The 18,875-nt window shown below is 46.3% G+C and overlaps 1 protein-coding gene across 1 annotated transcript in view; it reads left to right on the top strand.

Annotated features, from left to right (window-relative positions):
• The window catches only part of SNX30 (sorting nexin family member 30), a 115,344-nt gene that overhangs the window by 484 nt on the left and 95,985 nt on the right, over nucleotides 1–18,875 (top strand). Inside the window, exon 2 of the mRNA XM_046668058.1 lies at nucleotides 14–409. Coding sequence (XP_046524014.1) covers nucleotides 254–409 — 156 coding nt within the window. The 5' untranslated portion in view covers nucleotides 14–253. The remainder of the gene's footprint in view (nucleotides 1–13; nucleotides 410–18,875) is intronic.

Consider the following 18,875-nt stretch of genomic DNA (forward strand, 5'->3'; position numbering starts at 1 on the left):
CCTCCTGTAGCGCGCGGGCGGCCCCCGGCGGGCTCGGGCGTGGAGCTGGGGCGCGCGGCGCCGGGCAGCCCAGCCCAGCCGGGCGCGGGCAGCGAGGAGCCGGCGGGTGGCGGCGGCGGAGGCTTCCAGCCCGGCCGGTGCAGGGCCTGGGAGCGAGCGGCGGCCGATCGGGGCCTGGCCCGGGGCGCTGGGGCACCCGCCGCGGCGGGCGACAGGAGGAAGCGGCGGCGGCGCGTCCCGAGCGGTGTGCGCCATGTCGGGCGGGCCCCCCAAGGCCCTGCCGTCCACGGGGCCCCACTCCCTGCGTGACATGCCGCACCCGCTGGCCGGCTCCAGCAGCGAGGAGGCCGTGGGCGGCGACAGCACGCCCAGCCCGGACCTGCTGATGGCCCGCAGCTTCGGCGACAAGGTGGGGCGCGCGGGACTGGGGACCGGGAGGCTCATTTGGCTCCAGAGGGGGATGGTGGATCCGGAGCCCCCCTCGGCACCGGGCCGCGCCCACCCTGGCGCCCTGTCCCGGGGGTGGGCGTGCGCTCGCCCCCAGAGCCTTCGGAAGGAGCGTCTCCTCTCTGCCGCCCCCGCGGGGTCGCAGCTGCAGGGGGAACGGTCATGGGGGACAGGCATGCTCTGCTGTGACTGGTCGTGTGCGCCGGTGACAGCTGGTGGGGAGGGGTCCCGCCTGCGTGTTGGAGACTGAGGCGTGTGTGCAGGGCTCGGCGCTGTATCCTGGGATGGGGTCCCATGTTCCTCCAGGTGCATCCCTGAAGGCTGAGCTGCCTAATAAGTTGTAGCTCCTCCAGTTTCCTGGGACTGAAAGGAGCGAGAGTTAATGGTTTTCGTGGTAGGACTGGGCAGCCTTGGTCTTACCGCCAGAGTCGTTGTCTTCCCCTGTCTGTCATGTGGAGAGTGATCTTTGTTTAGGTTTGATGTGCGCCCTGAGGAGTCACCTGACTCAGACCCCAGCCGCGGCGGGACGGAAGTCTCGCTGTGGTTTTCTGTCGGGCCCCAGTCACCTCTGCCGGCCTCCCACGCTGTTTAGGTTTGCCAGAGGCTGGTTTTGTGGTGGATGAAAAGAAAGCTCGCCCTTTCACCTTCTTTGTGCAGAGGGAGGCTGATTTTCTTAGAGCAGCGTCAGCCTCCTGCTGCTTTGAGAGACAGCCGAGTCCAGCGAGGGGTAAGGGCTGGCATCCCCCTCCCCATCTCCATTTCAGCTGTGACCGGGACTCGAGCCTTCATTGTATCAGCGCTGCTGTTGCCACTTAGTCACTAATTGCAGAAATTAGAATTTTTCTCCTCGTGATCAGGGTTTCCTCCTCTCAGTAAAATAGGAAATGAATTCCTCCTTGTCCCAGTACTAAAAGGAATTAGGGGACCTAACTTTCTTTCCTTCTTAGATGGGAGAGGGTGTGGTACGGTAAAAATGAGTATGAATGCACTAAGCACTCAGAATAACCAGGGAGGAGGAACTAGCTATCTTCCTGAGACAGTTTGTGAAAGTAGTGAGTGGGGAGGATGAAGAATTAAAAAGCTAATGAAACCAATGCATTGAGCAGCTTGAGGGTGTGTGTGTGTTGTGTGTGTGTCTTTGCGATTATTTCTCTTTATTTTCCAGGCGATTATAAACTACAGGAAAGCTTAATGTTGCTTGGAATTACCTTGCTCATATTTAGCATTCAAGAAATAGTTATCGAATGACTGGATAATTTGTTGCTTTCTTGTGGACAGAGAACTTAGACTGGATAATTTGTTGCTTTCTTGTGGACAGAGAACTTAGACCTAACTGCATGCAGGAGAGGAACTCAGGTTAAACCTTCTGATTTCCTTCTTAGGTCTGTGTAGGATAGTGAATTAATTATCTGTTGCTGTGTAACAAATTACTCCAACATTTAGCACCTGAAAAAAGTATCTGGGGGTCAAACATCTGGGAGCAGCTTAGCTGGGTGGTTCTGATTCTGGTCTGTCTTCCAGGCTGCGGCTGTCTGGAGGCTGGATTGGGGGAGGATCAGCTTCTGAGCTCGCTCACGTGGCTCTTGGCAGGTCTTAGTTCCTCTCCATAGGCTGCTTCACATGGCAACTGGTTTCTGCCAGATCCAAGGGAGTGAGCGATCCCAAGACTCAAGCCACCGTCTTGTGTAATCTAATCACAGAAGTGACGTGCTTCTGCCATATTCTCTTGGTTACACAGACCAATGCTGGTACAGTGTGGGAATAGGGTCTGAATACCAGGAGGTGGGGATCATTGGGGCCATCTTGGAGGCTGGCTACCACAGGTGGCTATTTTAAATATTTGCTTAATGATCCACTCTTGGAGGATACCTGATTCAGAAGTACATATGGGCAGTTTACTGGTGTGTACTGGGAGAACAAATGCCCTGTGCCGCCAAGATCTAGCTGGCAGGCCAGAAGTTAGGCCTAAGTCCAAGTACTTCTGGCTTCCTTTACAGGGACAGTTATGTGAGAGAGACAGTCTTGAAGGCATTATTATTAATTATTATTTAATAAGTCTCCTTACAGCTATGAGGAGCATCAAAATGACATCACTCCCAAGGGCCTGATTTATAGTAAGCCACTCTTCCTTAGAGGCTTAGCAATTTCTCTGAGTGGGAGTAATATTTTCCTTGAATCTGGGCATACGCATATGCTTATAACTCAGGAGAATTTCTGCAGAGGGAAGCTAGCAAGCAACAGAGGTGAGTCAGGACCCGTGGAAGGAAGCCTCTCCTTTGCCCTGCTTTCTCTTGCCCGGCAGCGTGGGGGTCATGGAAGAGCAGGTGGGAAAGTGGACGTGCTATGGTCTGTCTTTGAAAAGAAGTCTGTTTTCTTGCCTTTTTGGACATTGGGGTTGTGATCCTGAGGGCCTGGTTCAGAGTCAGTTCTGAGCTTGGAGAATGATAGGCTGCTCATAGTGCAGGGTTGCTGTATTATGTGGAGGGGAATTGCTTTCTGTGGGTCCAGGATGGTGCCACAAACAGGAAAGCCTTGTGTCTCGGTCCAGCAGACACTCCTGAATGGCCTCTGGGATGCTGGGTAGGGGTGAAAGACCAAATGTGATGGCCTGTCCCTCCACCACCTTCTAGAATCATTCAAACCATGGTGCAATGGGAGGAATCCTTTCTATCTACTGGGAGTTGCTAGGGCTGATTATTTTGATGTCAGCTAAACTCATCAAGCTTCTATCACTACCTCTTTCATCTCCACCTAAAATGTAAATAAACCACTTGGCCCATCTCTCTTTTTTACTTTCATCTGCAAACTGCTCTGAGCAGTTTCACCCCTGACTCCGGCTCCAGCTCCTGTGTGCCTCCCGAAACTTAACACCAAACCCTCTCAAGCCCCAGCTGTGGTTAACAGCCCTTCCCACACCCGAAACCTCTTCATTGAACTCTTCTACCTATTTCCTGCCCCCTTAGGTCCCTGCTTCCTCTGAAGTCTTCAAAATGCAGGTGTCTTTTCCTCCTATACTCCGCTTATATCAGGATCAGGAGATGGGGGTCAGCGTCCTCTCCTTCCACTGCCTTTTACAAACCAAGCTCTGCTCCTTCGAGGCTCATGTCGTTTTACTTGTTCATTCAGCAAATATTTGAGGGCCTGCTGTAAGCTAGGCACTGGTCTAGGAACTTGAGATGAATCAAGGGTTGAAGACCCCTGCCCTCACTGGGTACATTTTAGTGAGTACATACTATGCTGTATAGTAACTGCTGTGGAAGGAAGAAAAACTAGGGCAGGAGGGGGAGAAGGGGCTGTGGGAAGAGGGATTCAGGTAAACCTTCTTGAGAACTTGAGATATGAGCCAAGATTTGAAGGAGGTGAGGGAGTTAGCAGGTGGACGTCCGGAGGAGGATCCAAGTGGAAGGAACAGCCGAAGCAGAGGCCTGAAGGCACCTGCCTGTGTGTCAGGGAATACCCCAGAGGCCAGTGTGGCTGGCGCAGAGAGAACAGGGAGCCAGGTTGTATAGGGCCTGCTAGGCTACCCTGAACCCTTTGACCTTTCCTTTGAGTGCCATTGCAGGGTCTTGAGCAAAAGGAGGGCATGGTTTGAGTTAAGTCTTAAAAAGGACCCCACCGTCTCTTGAATTAAGAATCCTTTATTTGACTATTCCACTGAATTAGGTTTCTTTTTACAGTCATGCGCTGCATAATGACATTTCCAAAGGGCCACATATACGACGGCCCCATAAGATTATTACTATATAGCCTAGGTGTGTAGTAGACCATACCATCTAAGTTTGTGTTAAGTACATGCTATGATGTTTGCACAGTGACGAAATCGCCTAACGATGCATTTGTCAGAACGTATCCCCGTCATTAAGCGATGCATGACTGTAGTTAAAAGGACATAAACGAAACACAGACTGGCTGAAGAAAAGAAAGACCCTGCCGGCTCATGTGGTTGAAAAGCCCCAGGTATTTTGGCTTCGGGAATGGCTGGAACTAGGTATTCAAATAATGTCAGGAATCTGTCGCTTTCCATCTCTTGGCTCTGCTTTCTTCTGTGTTAGCTTAATTCTCAAACTGGTGAAGGCATATATTCTACAAAAAAGCTTCACAACTCCAGCAGAAAGAGAGCACCTCTTTCCCGATTGTTCCAGCAAAAGCTCTGGGCTGGTGTCTCATGGGCCTAAATTGGGTCAGGCGCTGAAACTAATCTTTGTAACTGATTGCCCAGACCTGGACGTGTCCTTATCTTTGGAGCCTGGCGAAGGGAAGTTTCTGTATGTTTAACTCTGAAATGTATATACAAAGTATATAAAATGTATCTGTATAATTTAAAGAATAAAATGTATTTATACGGTTAAAAGAATAATAAAATGAACACTCATGTTCCTACCCCCCAGATTAAGACATAGAATATTACTAGTATTTTGGAAGCCCCTTCTGTGCCTGGGGAGGAAGGAGATGGTTTCCAAAGCAAAATCAGGATGCTGTTACTAGAAGGAGGAACGCATGACTGTTGGACAAGCAGAAACAACACATGTCTATTACAGACGTTCCACTCGTTTTTTCTTCCCTGTCATTTTCTAACTTCCCTACTTCTCACTCTTATTCATTAAAATCTTTAGACTCCAACTAGTCTTCTCACATCGTGCCCTCATCTGGGGGGACCCTGTCCAAATTTCCAAAACTGTCAGTTTATTGACCCTATTCCCAGTCACCTTCCCCTCTTTTCAGTTCAGCTGCCCTCTCCCATGGCCACACCCTTGTGTTATAATGCCTGGAACTGTTCCAGCTCTGAAATAATGCCCTCAGATACCATCTTCTCCTGCCTTACCCTTCTCTCAGGCAGCAGTAACTGACGACACGTGTTCTCTGACCTCTTGTGCTCACGTCCCTCCTCAGATTCTGTGACTCATCTGGTCCTTCGCTCCTGCCCCTGTCCTTTACTCAGTTCCCTTGCTCTTCCGCTTTTACACTCAACCTGGGTCATTCCATTTCTTCATGTCTTTTGCCTACACCTAGGGTGCGGGGGTACCTTGAGAATTGATGCCAGTGCAAAATCTCAGGTTCTGACCACCGTTGGGACCTCAGTGGTGCTGGTCACCCTTCCTTTCTACAGAGGCTCCCATTCTGCTGTCTGGCTCACCTGAAGCTTTTCTCTGCTCCTCACCCCTTCCACCCCTCTACTCCACCCTCCCATTCTGCTGATGGCCTCCCTTAGAAGCCACCGTGAAAGAACTTCCTTTCACTAAACTACAAAATGAACTGACCCTGTACCTGTCCTTTCTTTCTTGCCCCCTGCTGCAGTAGAAGAGATTTTTAAGGCTGATCCTGGACTGTACGGCCCGCCTGCTCTGGCCTCTCGGAGACCCCGCACTGTTTGTCAGCCCGCCTCACTCCTATGTCTTCAGACTCCCTCTCAACCGGCTCATTCCCATCAATATTTAAACATGCTCAGGTTGCTCTTGTTTCTAAAACAAAGGAAGAGTAAAGAAAACTTTGCTGTGATGCTCCCTTCTCCTCCATCTCATGCCCTATCTTTTGACTCCTCTTCACAGCCAAACTTTTAAAAGATTTGCTCCTCTTGTCTCTACTTCCTAACCGTTGGCTTACTGTTAGCCTACTGCTGTCTGGTTTCTGACTTTACTATTCAAGGTCCCTCGTGACTTCCTTATTGCTAAATCCAGTAGATGCTGCCTAGTCCTTATCTTACCTGACCTTCTGGTGGGCAGTGCTTGATCCTGTTGAGTGCCCCGCTGTTGGAAACACTCTTCTCCTGGCCTTGTGTTTTAGAGTATGCCCTCTGGAACCAGGTTGTCTGGATCTGAATCCCAGCCCCACTACTTACAGTCTTTGTAACAGCAAATTATTTAACCTCTCTGAGCCTCAGTTTCCTCATCTGTAAAAAGGGGATAAGAGAAGTCTCTACTTCACAGGGTTAATATGAAGATCTGGTGAGTTCATACTTAGAGCGGTGGCTGATACATAGTGAGCCTTTAATAAATGTGACGGGGGTGGTGGTGGTTGTTATTCCTTGAGATTCTACTCTCCCCATTTCCGTTGTCCCTTTTTGCCTATTCTTTGTCAATTTCTGTATCAGTTGTTTTCTGGTCAGGGAGTAAAAACCACTGCAGGTTTTTCAGACTGAGAGACAATAATACAGGGAATTAGTTACATGGATGGAAACATGAGAAGTCCAGCAGGGGATGGTGAGTAACCCAGAAAGTAGCAATAGCAGGAAGCTGCAGTTACCCTCATGGCTGGAGAGTCAATGGGAGGAAGTGATGTTAGCACAATCCAGGAGCTTCTGTGGGAACTAGAACCATGGCAGGGCTGTTCAGCAAGAGTGGGGACCACAGAGGAAGGGAGCCCTGGAGAGGAAGCAGCTGCTGCCAGGGACGCTATCCGAACTAGAGAGAAGGGCCTAGAACTGGGGGACAAACAGCTGGCTTCTCTCCTCATCCTGTCTTCTGGTCTTTCATCAGTATCTTCTGTTGGCCAAAATATCCTCCTTGGTGGACACGTGACCCTGGCAGAGCCAAACAGTCTTTCCTGAGATTTGCTCAGAAGGATCCTGGGGGAAAAAGTCTGTCTTTCTGTTAGATCGTGAACCTTTGTTTCCTGTGATGTGGAGAGTGCCTGCTTCAGACGGAAACCAGAGAGGAAAGCAGAGCTGGGAAAGAAGAGGGGACGAGCCCGGAAGATCACTTGAATCCTGGATCCACCTGTGCCAGCTGTGCCTGAAGCCGGCACTGCTCCCTGTGCTTCTTGGTTACAGGAGGTCATGAATTCCCTTTAGTTCACACTCTTTTCATTGTGCTTTGTCACTTGAAACTTAAAAAAAAAAAAAAATCAATACATTGATCTTCAAATGTGAAGTGGAAATTGAGTTCTACTTTGGGAGCATTGAGAAGGGGCTGCTTAATTCCTCTTGTCAGCCCCAGTCTCTCGGGGTGTGTGTCTGCAAATCCACAGAGGTGGCAGAGGTGTGTTTTCCCCAGGTCCTTGAGTCTGAGGAGGCTTCCAGGGGCGTGATGGGGGAAGCATCAGGGGCCGACGGAGGAGCTGGAGCAAAGCTCCTGAGCTGGAAAAGACCCGTGCCTGTTAGGTTGATTGAGCTGGGTTATGTCGAGAGCAGGCTTTGAGAGTTAGACGTGGGGATTAGTGAGAGAGGAGGTGGGAGACTGCTTCGAATGCTGTGCAGTGGAGGTTGGCTTTTATTCTTTAGGCAATAGCCAGCCTAGGGGGTTTTTCAGCAGGGGAATGTGTGATCAGTGCTTGGGTTGGAGCGAGACTGGCTGTGAAAGAGGTAGGTTAGGAAGATATTATCCTGATTTAGGTTGGAATGGTTGCCTGGAAGAAGAAAGATTAGAAAATGTAAAGATGACTAGTTTTGGTATAGTGGGGATGACTGGTTTTCTAGTGTGGGGGACAGATGCTGACCGGTCCCCTCATTGAGAGGGGGAACACAGATTGGGAAGCAAGTGTGAGAGGGGGTGTGAGATGGCTGGGATGCAGTTTGAAGTCAGGAGTTTAGGACAGAACCCTGCTGTTGAAAGCCCAGTCAGAATTCAAGGATTAGCACAAAAGCTGCCTCTGGGAAGCTCTTCTGTACTATAAAGATGTGTAACTCCTGTTGATCCAACAGAGATGGGAGTGGAAGATGCAGAGGTTGAAGTCAGAACTTAGACAAAGTGGGTTTTGACAATCAGGCAGACAGTTATAGCAGTTTGGTAGTAGGAAGGGTGGTAGCTTGGGGGAAAAACAGGGTTGAGGAAAGCCCTTTAGGATGGGGGAAAATTTACGGAGAAGACAGATGCTCCGTGATAAATGAGAGCCTCTCAAAAGAAGTACATAAAGAACAGCTTGGCCAAGGTGCAGTAATTCATGTGTGAGCAATTGCGTTTGTTCACTAGGTATTAGAGGGGTCTCATGCTGGCTCATGTCTGCCTTGCTGCCCAGAGTTCCTTATTTTGGCTGCCACAGAGCAAGGATCAGAAATTATTGTCGTGTGTGTGTTTGGGAAGGGGGGAATGGACAAGGGCAAGAGGGATATGCAGAAAAAGTGTTTCAGGGCTCCTGTTTGAGAAAAGGCACAGAGGCAGGAAAAGCACACAGCATATTTGGGTAGCAGAGTGCGGATGCTTTTCAAAACCCATCTCTCTTGAGCATCTGCTATGTGTGTAGCTCTGTGCTAGATGCTGGGGACGCTGAGAAAGATGAAAAAAAGGTCTCTCCCTTGAGAGGTTCATGGTCCAGTGCAAAAAGAGACACATGTACAGGTGGTTGCAATAGAATGTGAAAAATGCTAAATGTATTTACTAGCTCTGCGGCCTTGGTTAAGTTTCTTAAACTTGTAATGCCCCAGTGTCCACCTGTCTAAATTCTGCGTTATTATACAGGGGTGTTCTGAAGAATAAATGAATATTTAGAATCGTGTCTGGCACACAGTAAATACTATGAAAATGCCAGGTGTTCTTATTGCCTTAGAAGTAGACCCTGAGAGAAGATTTAACTGCCAGTAGTTTATCTGAGAGGTGAAGGAAAGTGTGGCAGGGAAGGGGAGGCAACCAGTAAAAGGTACGTCACCAAGCCAGTTCCACTGGGCATGGCTGGAGCTTTCCTCTCCTGGGGAACCCTGGGGGCCTGTATAGAACATGCATCTGGTTATCCCCACCCTGGGTGAGGGAGCTGGGGTCTTTAAACAGCAATGCTCGTCACTCATTGGTTGAGCTCTGCGTGAGTAGGGTGTTTGGGCATTAATCCCCAGGTGCTTTCCAGCCTGCCCCATGGCTGGGCAAAGCAGATTCAGCAGCCAGGGGAAGCACTCAGGCCAAGAAGAGCAGGTGCTGGCAGTTGGAAGTCAGACCAGTGGGCACTGAACTGATCAGGGTGAGGGGCTGTGGATGGGGCACTGACAGCATCTACTACAGTTATTATGAAAATGACATATAGGGAATGAAGTAGGGAGTGACCGTGCTTAGGAGAGTGGTGGCTTTTCCAAAGGAGATGATGTTTGAGCTGGAAAATGAAGGAGAAGTGGATGTTTTACAGATGGACACAGGGAGGAAGAGTAACTGGAGCAGAAAAACCAGCGTGTTTTTGACAAGCTTAGCAGTGTCAGTTTGCTGAGCGGTGTGTGAGGGTGTTGGTGGGCAGTACAGCTGGAGAGGTAGGTAGTGGGCAGATTGTGGTCTATGATGGCAAATAGTAAGGCTTTATCCCAAGTGATTGGGAGGCTGATTGTATTTCAGACAGGGCAGGCGCAGGGCCATATTTGTGTTAGAGAGGTCACTGTGACTGTAGAGCCCCTAGCGGGGCTAGGGTGGGTGGAGCCAAGAGGCAGGGAGTCCAGGGAGAAGGCTGTTGCAATGGAAGGATTGGGGAGCAGTTTCAGTAGGTCTTTGACTCATTGGATTCAAGAATGTGCTGGTCAGGAGTTTTGTTTGCAAATGATAGAAATCCAGCTCCCACTAACTTAAGCAAGAAGGTGAACCTAATGTTTTCAAAGTTTATCTATGTCATATGTATGTATCAATGCTTCATTCCTTTTTTTTTAAAATTTTTTTCTAAAGATTTTATTTTTTTCCTTTTTCTCCCCAAAGCCCCCCGGTACATAGTTGTATATTCTTCGTTGTGGGTCCTTCTAGTTGTGGCATGTGGGACGCTGCCTCAGCATGGTTTGATGAGCAGTGCCATGTCCGCGCCCAGGATTCGAACCAACGAAACACTGGGCCGCCTACAGCAGAGTGCGTGAACTTAACCCCTCGGCCACGGGGCCAGCCCCTATGCTTCATTCCTTTTTATGGGTGGATGATATTCTGTTGTATGGATGGACGACATTTTGTTTATCCATTCATCAGTTGATGGCCATTCGAGTTGTTTCTTAGGCGTATATACTTTTTTTTTTAAAAGACATTGAATACAATTTATTTAATTTCCTACAATAATTTTGACATTCGAGGTTAATGGTAGTTTTAGATATAAATGTACGATGAGATGGTTGTAAATACCCTGATTTTTTTTTACACCATCTCAGCCATTTTTAGGTATACGGTTCAGTAGAGTTAAGTACATTCACATTGTTGTGAAACAGATCTTCAGATCTTTTTCATCTTGCAAAACAGACTCTATATCCAGTAAACAACAACTCTCCCTTTCTCCGTCTCCCCAGACCCTGGTAACCGCCATTCTACTTTCTGTCTTTATGAATTTGATACCTCTACTTTAGACACCTCATAGAACTAGAATCATACAATATTTGTCTCTTTGTGATTGGCTTATTTCACTTAGAATAATGTCCTCATGGTTCATCCATGTTGTAGGTGTGACAGGACATTCTTCCTTTTAAAGGCTGAGTAATATTTCATTGTATGCATATATCACATTTTCTTTATCCATTCATCCATTGATGGACATTTAGTTTCCTTTTACCTCTTGGCTATTATGAATAATGCTGCAATAGACATGGGTGTGCAAATATCTCTTTGAGATCCTGTTTTCAATTTTTTTTTGATATATAAACCCAGAATTGGGATTGCTGGATCATGTGGTAATTCTGTTTTTAATCTTTTGGGGAACTTCCATAGTCTTTTCCATATCTGCTGCATTATTTTATAATCCTGTCAACACTGCGCAAGGATTCCAGTTTCTCTACATCCTCACCAACACTTGTTATTTTCTCTCCTTTTGATAGTGGCCATCCTAGTGGATGTGAGATTATACCTCATTGTGGTTTTGATTTGCATTTCTCTGATGATTAGTGATGTCGAGCATCTTTTCATATACTTGTTGGCCATTTGTATATCATCATTGGAGAAATGTCTGTTCAAGTCCTTTGCTCATTGTAAAATCATTTGATTTTTTGTTGCTGACGTGTAGTTCTTTTTATATTCTGAGTATTAACCCTTTATCAGATACATGATTTGCAAATATTTTCTTCCATTCCATAGGTTGCCTTTTAACTCTGTTGATTGTGTCCTTTGAATAAAAGTTTTTAAGTTCGGTGTAGTCCCTTTGTCTACTTTTGCTTTTGTTGCCTGTGTTTTTGGTGTCATATCTAAGAAATCACTGCCAAGTCCAATGTCATGAAGCTTTTTCCCTATGTTGTCTTCTAGGAGTTTTACAGTTTTGGGTCTTAGCTTAGGTCTTTAATACATTTTAAGTTAACTTTTGTATGTGGTGTAAGAAGTTCTCTTGCATGTGGATATCCAGTTTTCCCAGTACTACTTGCTGAAAAGACTGTCCTTTCCCCATGGAGGGTGAATATACTTATAAAGCTAATTTCTTACTAACATCAATAAACTATACTGATACTTGAAATGCTAGGATGAATTTATTCTGCAAGAGTTTGAGTGACTTCTTTGTCTTATGTGCTGTGTAAGGCATTGTGTTCCTTAGGAGTTGATATCTCGATTCTGGAAATGACGTTAGCCTGGGACAGGTCAGGTCTCAGACATTCCAGGTAAATGATGTCTTACTGTAATTAGAATAAAAATGGTTGTGGAATAGCTGTTTTTACTGTAAAAATGAAAGCCTAGACCTTCTTTAGGGCTACTTAATTAAGGCAGACTTGTGCTCTAAGGAACTGGGCTTGTCATCCTGCTGGCCTCATCGTCTATACTGCAAAAATGCAATATAGCAGCATTTCTCTGCACTGTGTGGTCAAGCAAATCTTGTTTATTTCATGACTTGCATCAGCAGTTGTGAAGGGCACTTGGACTTTTTGTTCATTCCTCAAAGATTTCTATGGGCCTATCTCGTGCTAGCCCTGGGGGTTACATAGATGAACAAGATTACCCTCCTTCTAGGCACTCAAGGTCCAGGAAAGGAGACAGAGGAGGTACCAGTGAAGAATTGCAATTTAAGGTGATGATAGGGCTATACAGTAGTCCCCCCTTATCTGCAGTTTCGCTTTCCCTGGTTTCAGTTATCCATGGTCAACCATGGTCCGAAAATAGTAAATGGAATATTCCAGAATTAAACAATTCATAAGTTTAAATTGCACACCATTCTGAGTAGCATGATGAAATCTTGCCTTTTTCCTCTTCATCCTGCTAGGGATGTGAGTCATTCCTTTGTCTAGCTTATCCATGCTCTATACGCCACCCTTCTCCCTGTTAGTCACTTAGTAGGCATCTTGATTATCAGATCAACTATTAGTATCGCAGTGCTTGTGTTCAAGTAACCCTTATTTTACTTAATAATGGCCCCAAACCGTAGAGTAATGATGTTGGCAATTCGGATGTGCCAAAGAGAAGCCGTAAAGTGCTTCCTTTAAGTGAAAAGGTAAAAGTTCTCAACTTAATAAGGAAAGATAAAAATCTGTGCTGAGTTTGCTAAGATCTACAGTAACTTTTGCTACAGTTTATTGTTATAATTGTTGTACTTTATTAGTTATTGTTAATCTCTTAATGTGCCTAATTTATAAATTAAACCTTACATAGGTATGTATGTATAGGAAAAAACATGGTGTATATATATAGGTTCGGTCCAATCCATGGTTCCAGGCATGTACTGGGGGTCTTGGAACGTATCCCTGCAGATAAGGGGGGCTACTGTGTACGGAATGCAATGAGAGTAATCAGAGTGATTTCTTTGAGTAAAAGAAATTCTAGAGCAAAGCATGTTTGAAGGAGGCCTTGGGAGGCAGGCCCCATGACCAAGTGGTTAAGTTCGCACACTCTGCTTCCACGGCCCAGGGTTTTGCTGGTTTGGATCCTGGGCGCGCACATGGCACCGCTCTTCAGGCCATGCTGAGGCGGCGTCCCACATGCCACAACTAGAAGCACCCGCAACTAGAATATACAACTATGTACTGGGGGGCTTTGGGGAGAAGAAGGAAAAAAAAAAATGAAGGAGGCCTTGGGTTACCTATTACAGGTAACAGCTACATTTTGTCTTTTTTTTTTTTTTAAAGATTGGCGCCTGCGCTAACATCTAAAAGAAGGTTGCTAATCTTCTTTTTCTTTTTTTTTATTCTTCTTCCCAAAGCCCCCCAGTACACAGTTGTATGTTCTGGTTGTGAGTACTTCTGGTTGTGCTATGTGGGACGCCACCTCAGCATGGCCTGATGAGCGGTGTCATGTCCGCACCCAGGATCTGAACGTGCAAAACCCTGGGCCGCCCAAGTGGAGCATGCACTCCCTCAGTTATCCTCACCTTCACCCAGAGAGAAGAGCAGCATGTGTTGGTGATCGTTGCAGACTGTGGAGTGCTTACATTGGTTGGGAGTTTTACTGCATCATCTCAGTGCCTTCTGCCGTGATGTAGTTACTGTCTCATTCCCCTGTGACAGCTGGGGAAATACAGACTTTGCGAGGTAAACTTACTTGCTCAGGGTCAAAAAGTTAGAAGCAAGTGGGGCGAGGATTTGACTTCAGAGCCCTCTCTCTTCACCACCACCACTGTGAGAGAATTGGCATCCTTTTCCAAACCTCCTGTCCCCTTTTTTGAGCAGGTACATGCGTTAGGCACTGTACATTGCATTTCTTTTCTTTTTTTTTTTTTTTGCTGAGGAACTTTCACCCTGAGCTAATATCTATTGCCAATCCTTCTCTTTTTTTCGCTTGAGGAAGATTAGTCCTGAGCTAACATCTGTTCCAATCCTCCTCTATTTTTTTGTATATGGGACACCACCACAGCATGCCTGGTGAGTGGAGTACATCTGTGCCCAGGATTTGAACCTGCGAACCTGGGTTGCCGAAGTGGAGCATGCAGAACTTTAACCCCTTGGTCATAGGGCCAGGCCTTTTTTTTTTTTCCAGTTAATTTTTTTTTGGTGAGGAAGATTGGCCCTGAGCTAACATCTGTGCCAGTCTTCCTGTATTTTGTACGTGGGACACCACCACAGTGTGTGTAGGTCTGCCTCCAGGATCCAAACCTGCGAACCCTGGGCCATGGAAGTAGAGCGTGGAAACTTAACCACTATGTCACTGGGCCGGCCCCACATTGCATTTCTTATACAAAGTACAGTCTTCAGGCCGAGAGGGAATGAAACCAACCTCTACTGTATCTTAGCCTGCGTCTCCTGCTTCCTCTCAGTCTCTAGGTTTTTCAGCCTCTTCTTCCTCATCGTACCAGTCTCCTTTGTTAGAAAAGTTTCCTAAGTCTATCTACCTTCTGCCTGCTCACTCTCCCTGTCTCCATCAGTGCTGGGCTCTTCAGATGAGCAGTCTTTGTGCACTGCTTCCATCTGCCTCGCCATCTGCCTCCTCTTACCTCAGCATCAAGCCCCCTGGTCCAGGTTCTCTCCCTGCCACTCACTGCTCACAGAGATCACAGGGGCTGTTTTTCTGCTGTGGAATCCCAGCCCTTTAGAGCTGCAGAGGCCTCAAAGGTCATCTACTCCAATACCCTCTTTTTTCACTTGAGGAAACTATGGCCCAGAGAGAAGTGATTTGTCAGACTGGGGTCACCCACCTAGTTCATGGCAGAGCTGAGGGTAGCACCCAGGTTTCCAGACCTGGTTCAGTGTCCGTTTTCCTTGACTAACACCATTAACCAGCCTCGCCTCAACCTATTTTTTCACTATCTGTCTTTTTTCTCAAGGTCTTATTCTGTTCATTACTGTATTCCCAGCCCAGTGCCTGGCACATAGCAGATGCTTAATAAATATTCACTGAATGAATTGATCCTCTCCCCTCTTGGTCTTCCCCTGGGCTGCCCCTGTTTCTCAGGACTCTCCTCAAAAAAATCCTTCTCAGCTATAACTGTGGGTCCACCCAGTCATGGTTCCTGCCCTTTTCTAGCTCCTTATATACCATCTCTGGATGGTCTTTACTATTACATCAGGACTTAGGATTCCCCAATCTTGACTTCTAGCTTCAAACTCATCCTTCCAAGTGTTTCTTTGATTCTTGTCTTTAGCACCTTATAATCACTCTGTGGTGAGAGTGTTTAAAACCTTCTCTCTTCTCCTCTCCTCTCCAGTATCCCCTTCCTGCATATAACATCACTGTTCTTTAATGTCTCTCTTCATTGCCATTGTCATTGTTAATATCCTGTTTGAGATGTATGATTGTCTAACTGGTTTTCTTCTTTCGTTCAGTCAGGTCCCTGCTCCTTAATCTAATCTATTCTGAACAATGTAGCTGGAATTCACCTTCCTAAAATACTACCTTCCTATGTGTCATTCCCGTCTTTGGAGACCTGCAGTGACTTTCCAATGCTTACACAGTGATGGTCTGAGTCCTTAGCTTGGCCTTCTGTGATCAAGGGCCTATTTACCTCTCTGATCCTCTCCTAGGAAGTTATATCTCTGCCAAATGATTTTACTCATGAGCTGCCTGGCGTGTCACGTGAATTCTTGCTTGCCCACCTTTGCTAAGGTTGTCTTCTCTCTGTGTTACCAAACCAGGTTTGTTTTGCCCACCCCAATCACCCAATCATGAAAAGCCAACCACCAGGATGACAGGTTTGCAGCAGAGAAAGGGTTTATTCACAAGGCAGCCAAGTGGGGAGACAGGAGAACAAATCTCAAGTCCACTTCCCTGAAAAATGGGGACTAGGGATATTTATGGGATAAAAGGGCAGGGTGATTTGAAGTGTAGGGATAGGTGATTGGAGGTAAGGAGAAGTGAGGTAATTGATGATCTGTGCGAGCATAGTCAAGCTTCATGGCTCTTCATAGGGTGCGTGTTCCCAAAATGGTAGCGTTAACATGATCTGAGGGTGGAGTTTTTGGCTCCCTGGCATCAGGCGTTCACCTGTCAAACACCTGCACAGGCCCAGTTGGTGGGTTGGTGACCTCGTCCAGCCTGAACCAGACGGGGGTTGACTCTTAGTTCCTGAAAAACACTCAGGCATCTGTTACCATGGTGACCCAAGCATTAGGGAGATGACTTATTTTTAAAAGTCATGTAGATGGCAAAATGTTGTCCAAGTCTTGCTGGTCTACATGACTTTTTAAAATAAGCAGCACAGGGGCTGGCCCCATGGCTGAGTGGTTAAATTCGTGCGCTCCACTGCAGGCGGCCCAGTGTTTCGTTGGTTTGAATCCTGGGTGTTGACATGGCACCGCTCATCGAACCACGCTGAGGTGGCGTCCCCCATGCCACAACTAGAAGGACCCACAATGAAGAATATACAACTATGTACCGGGGGGCTTTGGGGAGAAAAAGGAAAAAAAAAAAAAAGCACAGCTAACAATGGGTGGGTGAACAACTAAAAGCTACAGTTAATAGCTGCCAAAAAAAACTTGAGTTACTAGCTACCTAATCATTAATGGCTAACTGTCTACTGGTTTCCTGTGTGTGTGTCCAGCTGCCTCCTACTATTGCTGTAGAACCTTGCCACTCCATAGACCAGTGGCACTGGCATCACCTGGGAGCTTGTTGGAAATGCAGGAAATGCAGAATCTCAGGCCTAATTCCAAACCTACTGAATCAGAGTCTGCATTTTGACATGATCCCTCAGTCATTTGTATACACAATAAAAATTGAGCAGCAATGTTTTAGAACAAGCTTATCAAGCTTAGCTAAGCATTCACATCATATGAGGACCTCTTATGATACCTGGGCCCCACCTTCATAAGTTTGGATATAATGAATCTAGGATGGCCCAGGGACCAGTATTTCTTTAAAAGTTCCTTTCAGGAAATTCTAATGTGCAGCCAAGGTTGAGATCAGTGGCCTTAGAAGAATTCTCTGGTCGACCCAGAGGGAATTCACCATCAGACATGCACATCTCCTCCGCTGTGCTGTAAGCTCCTTGAGCGCAGGGGCTCTATCTGATTTACTTATTGCTGTAATTTCAGTGCACGAACAAAGCCTAGGATGGGGTGAGTACCGAAGTATTCGTTGACTCACTAAATGGATGTGCTAAATGATGTGTGTACAAAGGTATTCGTTGCAATATTTTTTTTTAATAGCAAAAGATAAGCAGGCTAAATATCCATCAATAAGGAGCTAATATTGTAAACTATAGTAATTTTTTAAATGCAGTATTAAAAAGAATAAGGTAGCCCTATATATGCTGATATGCAGCAATGGCAAGCTATATTAAGTAAAAGAAGAAAAAGTACAAACCGTGTGTAGTCTCCTGTCATTGGTGTGTGTATGAGTATGGGTGTGAATGTGTACACTAGCCTTGGAAGGATGCAACATTCCTCCCAGAAGGGTCATTTTCTGACCCTTTAAGAGTGTAGTCTTCCTCCCCTGGAGCTACTTGACCAAATTAGAGAGAAAGAACCCTCCTTTTTTCTTCCTAATTGGGTTAATAATAGTTGATATTGATTAAAAGGGAAAAACTTGACCAACCAACTCTTGACTGACCCTGATCATATTTCAAACAAGCAAACAAACAAAATGGAGTGCTCATAGTCCTGTTAGGTAGATCTGTATGTCGGTCCTGCCTGAAAACTGAGTCATAACTGCTCAAACCCTAAAAGGGATAGGGCTAAGCTGTTAACTGAGGAGATAAAAGAGACAATGCTCTTCTGGTAGTTTTGAATCAGTTCTGATCAAGTATGGGTGAATATTGGCTCAGAATGAGCTTTACTGCTTTTTCCTGATGGCCAGTCAATTTTTTAAACTTTCTTCCCATTAAGAACTTCCTTTCTTTCCTAGCTCAAGTTACAGAGGAGGGGCAAGACCTTCCGTTGTTTCACAGGTTGTCTCGACATTGTCGGACCCTCCCTCCATGTTCTTGCTTCCGTCCTTCCTGGCAGAAGGGCTGCCGTGGACATTGCCTTTCTCTGTGAAAGAGGAGGAGGTGTTTTCAGCCCGATGATATTAGTTCTTTTCCTTCTAGTCTCCCTCGTAGCAATCCTTATCCTGGTGAGGGGTTACCTGGGCTTCATTACAGCTTCGTAGAGAGAGGGGTGGCCAACTTTCCAAGTGGAAATGGAAGATGTGGTGCTGGGAGGTGGTTACGTTAGTGATTTGACTGACGTCTCTTTGTAAGAGGGTGCAATTGACTCGACTTATCTTTTTGGTGTAACCAAATTCTCCTCCCCAGGTATACTGGGAGGCTTGGCACTTTATTTTAGGTATCCATAAAGCTTTTTGAGTAACCTAGAAAGTATTTTGTATAGTTTGATAGAGTAGACTGTTTAGACTTTTAGATTGAATGAGATCCAAATTTGGGGCTAACATGTTCGTCTACGGATTTCTGAGTATGTCTCAGGTGCCTTCGTTTGAGCAAAATGGTCACGTCTCCACTTTCAACCTGACTCTGAAGAACAAGGTAGCCACTGTTTTATTTTTGGTTTTTCTCAATCATTCTTATTCTCTTTGCTGTGTCCAGTGCTGAGTGTGCGTGGAAAGGGTAACATGTATTAAAGACACATTGCGGTGTTCCAAGATTCTAGGTTGTAGAAGCAATGTTTGCATTTTACCTAGACCTGCTTTGGTATCACATAGATGAATATGTTCACAAGTGTTGCCCTTGGTGCATTTGCTACTTAATTTAAAACAAACAAAAACACAACACTGTCCATT

This window comes from Equus quagga, chromosome 1, assembly GCF_021613505.1.
Source record: "Equus quagga isolate Etosha38 chromosome 1, UCLA_HA_Equagga_1.0, whole genome shotgun sequence".
NCBI lineage: Eukaryota > Metazoa > Chordata > Mammalia > Perissodactyla > Equidae > Equus > Equus quagga.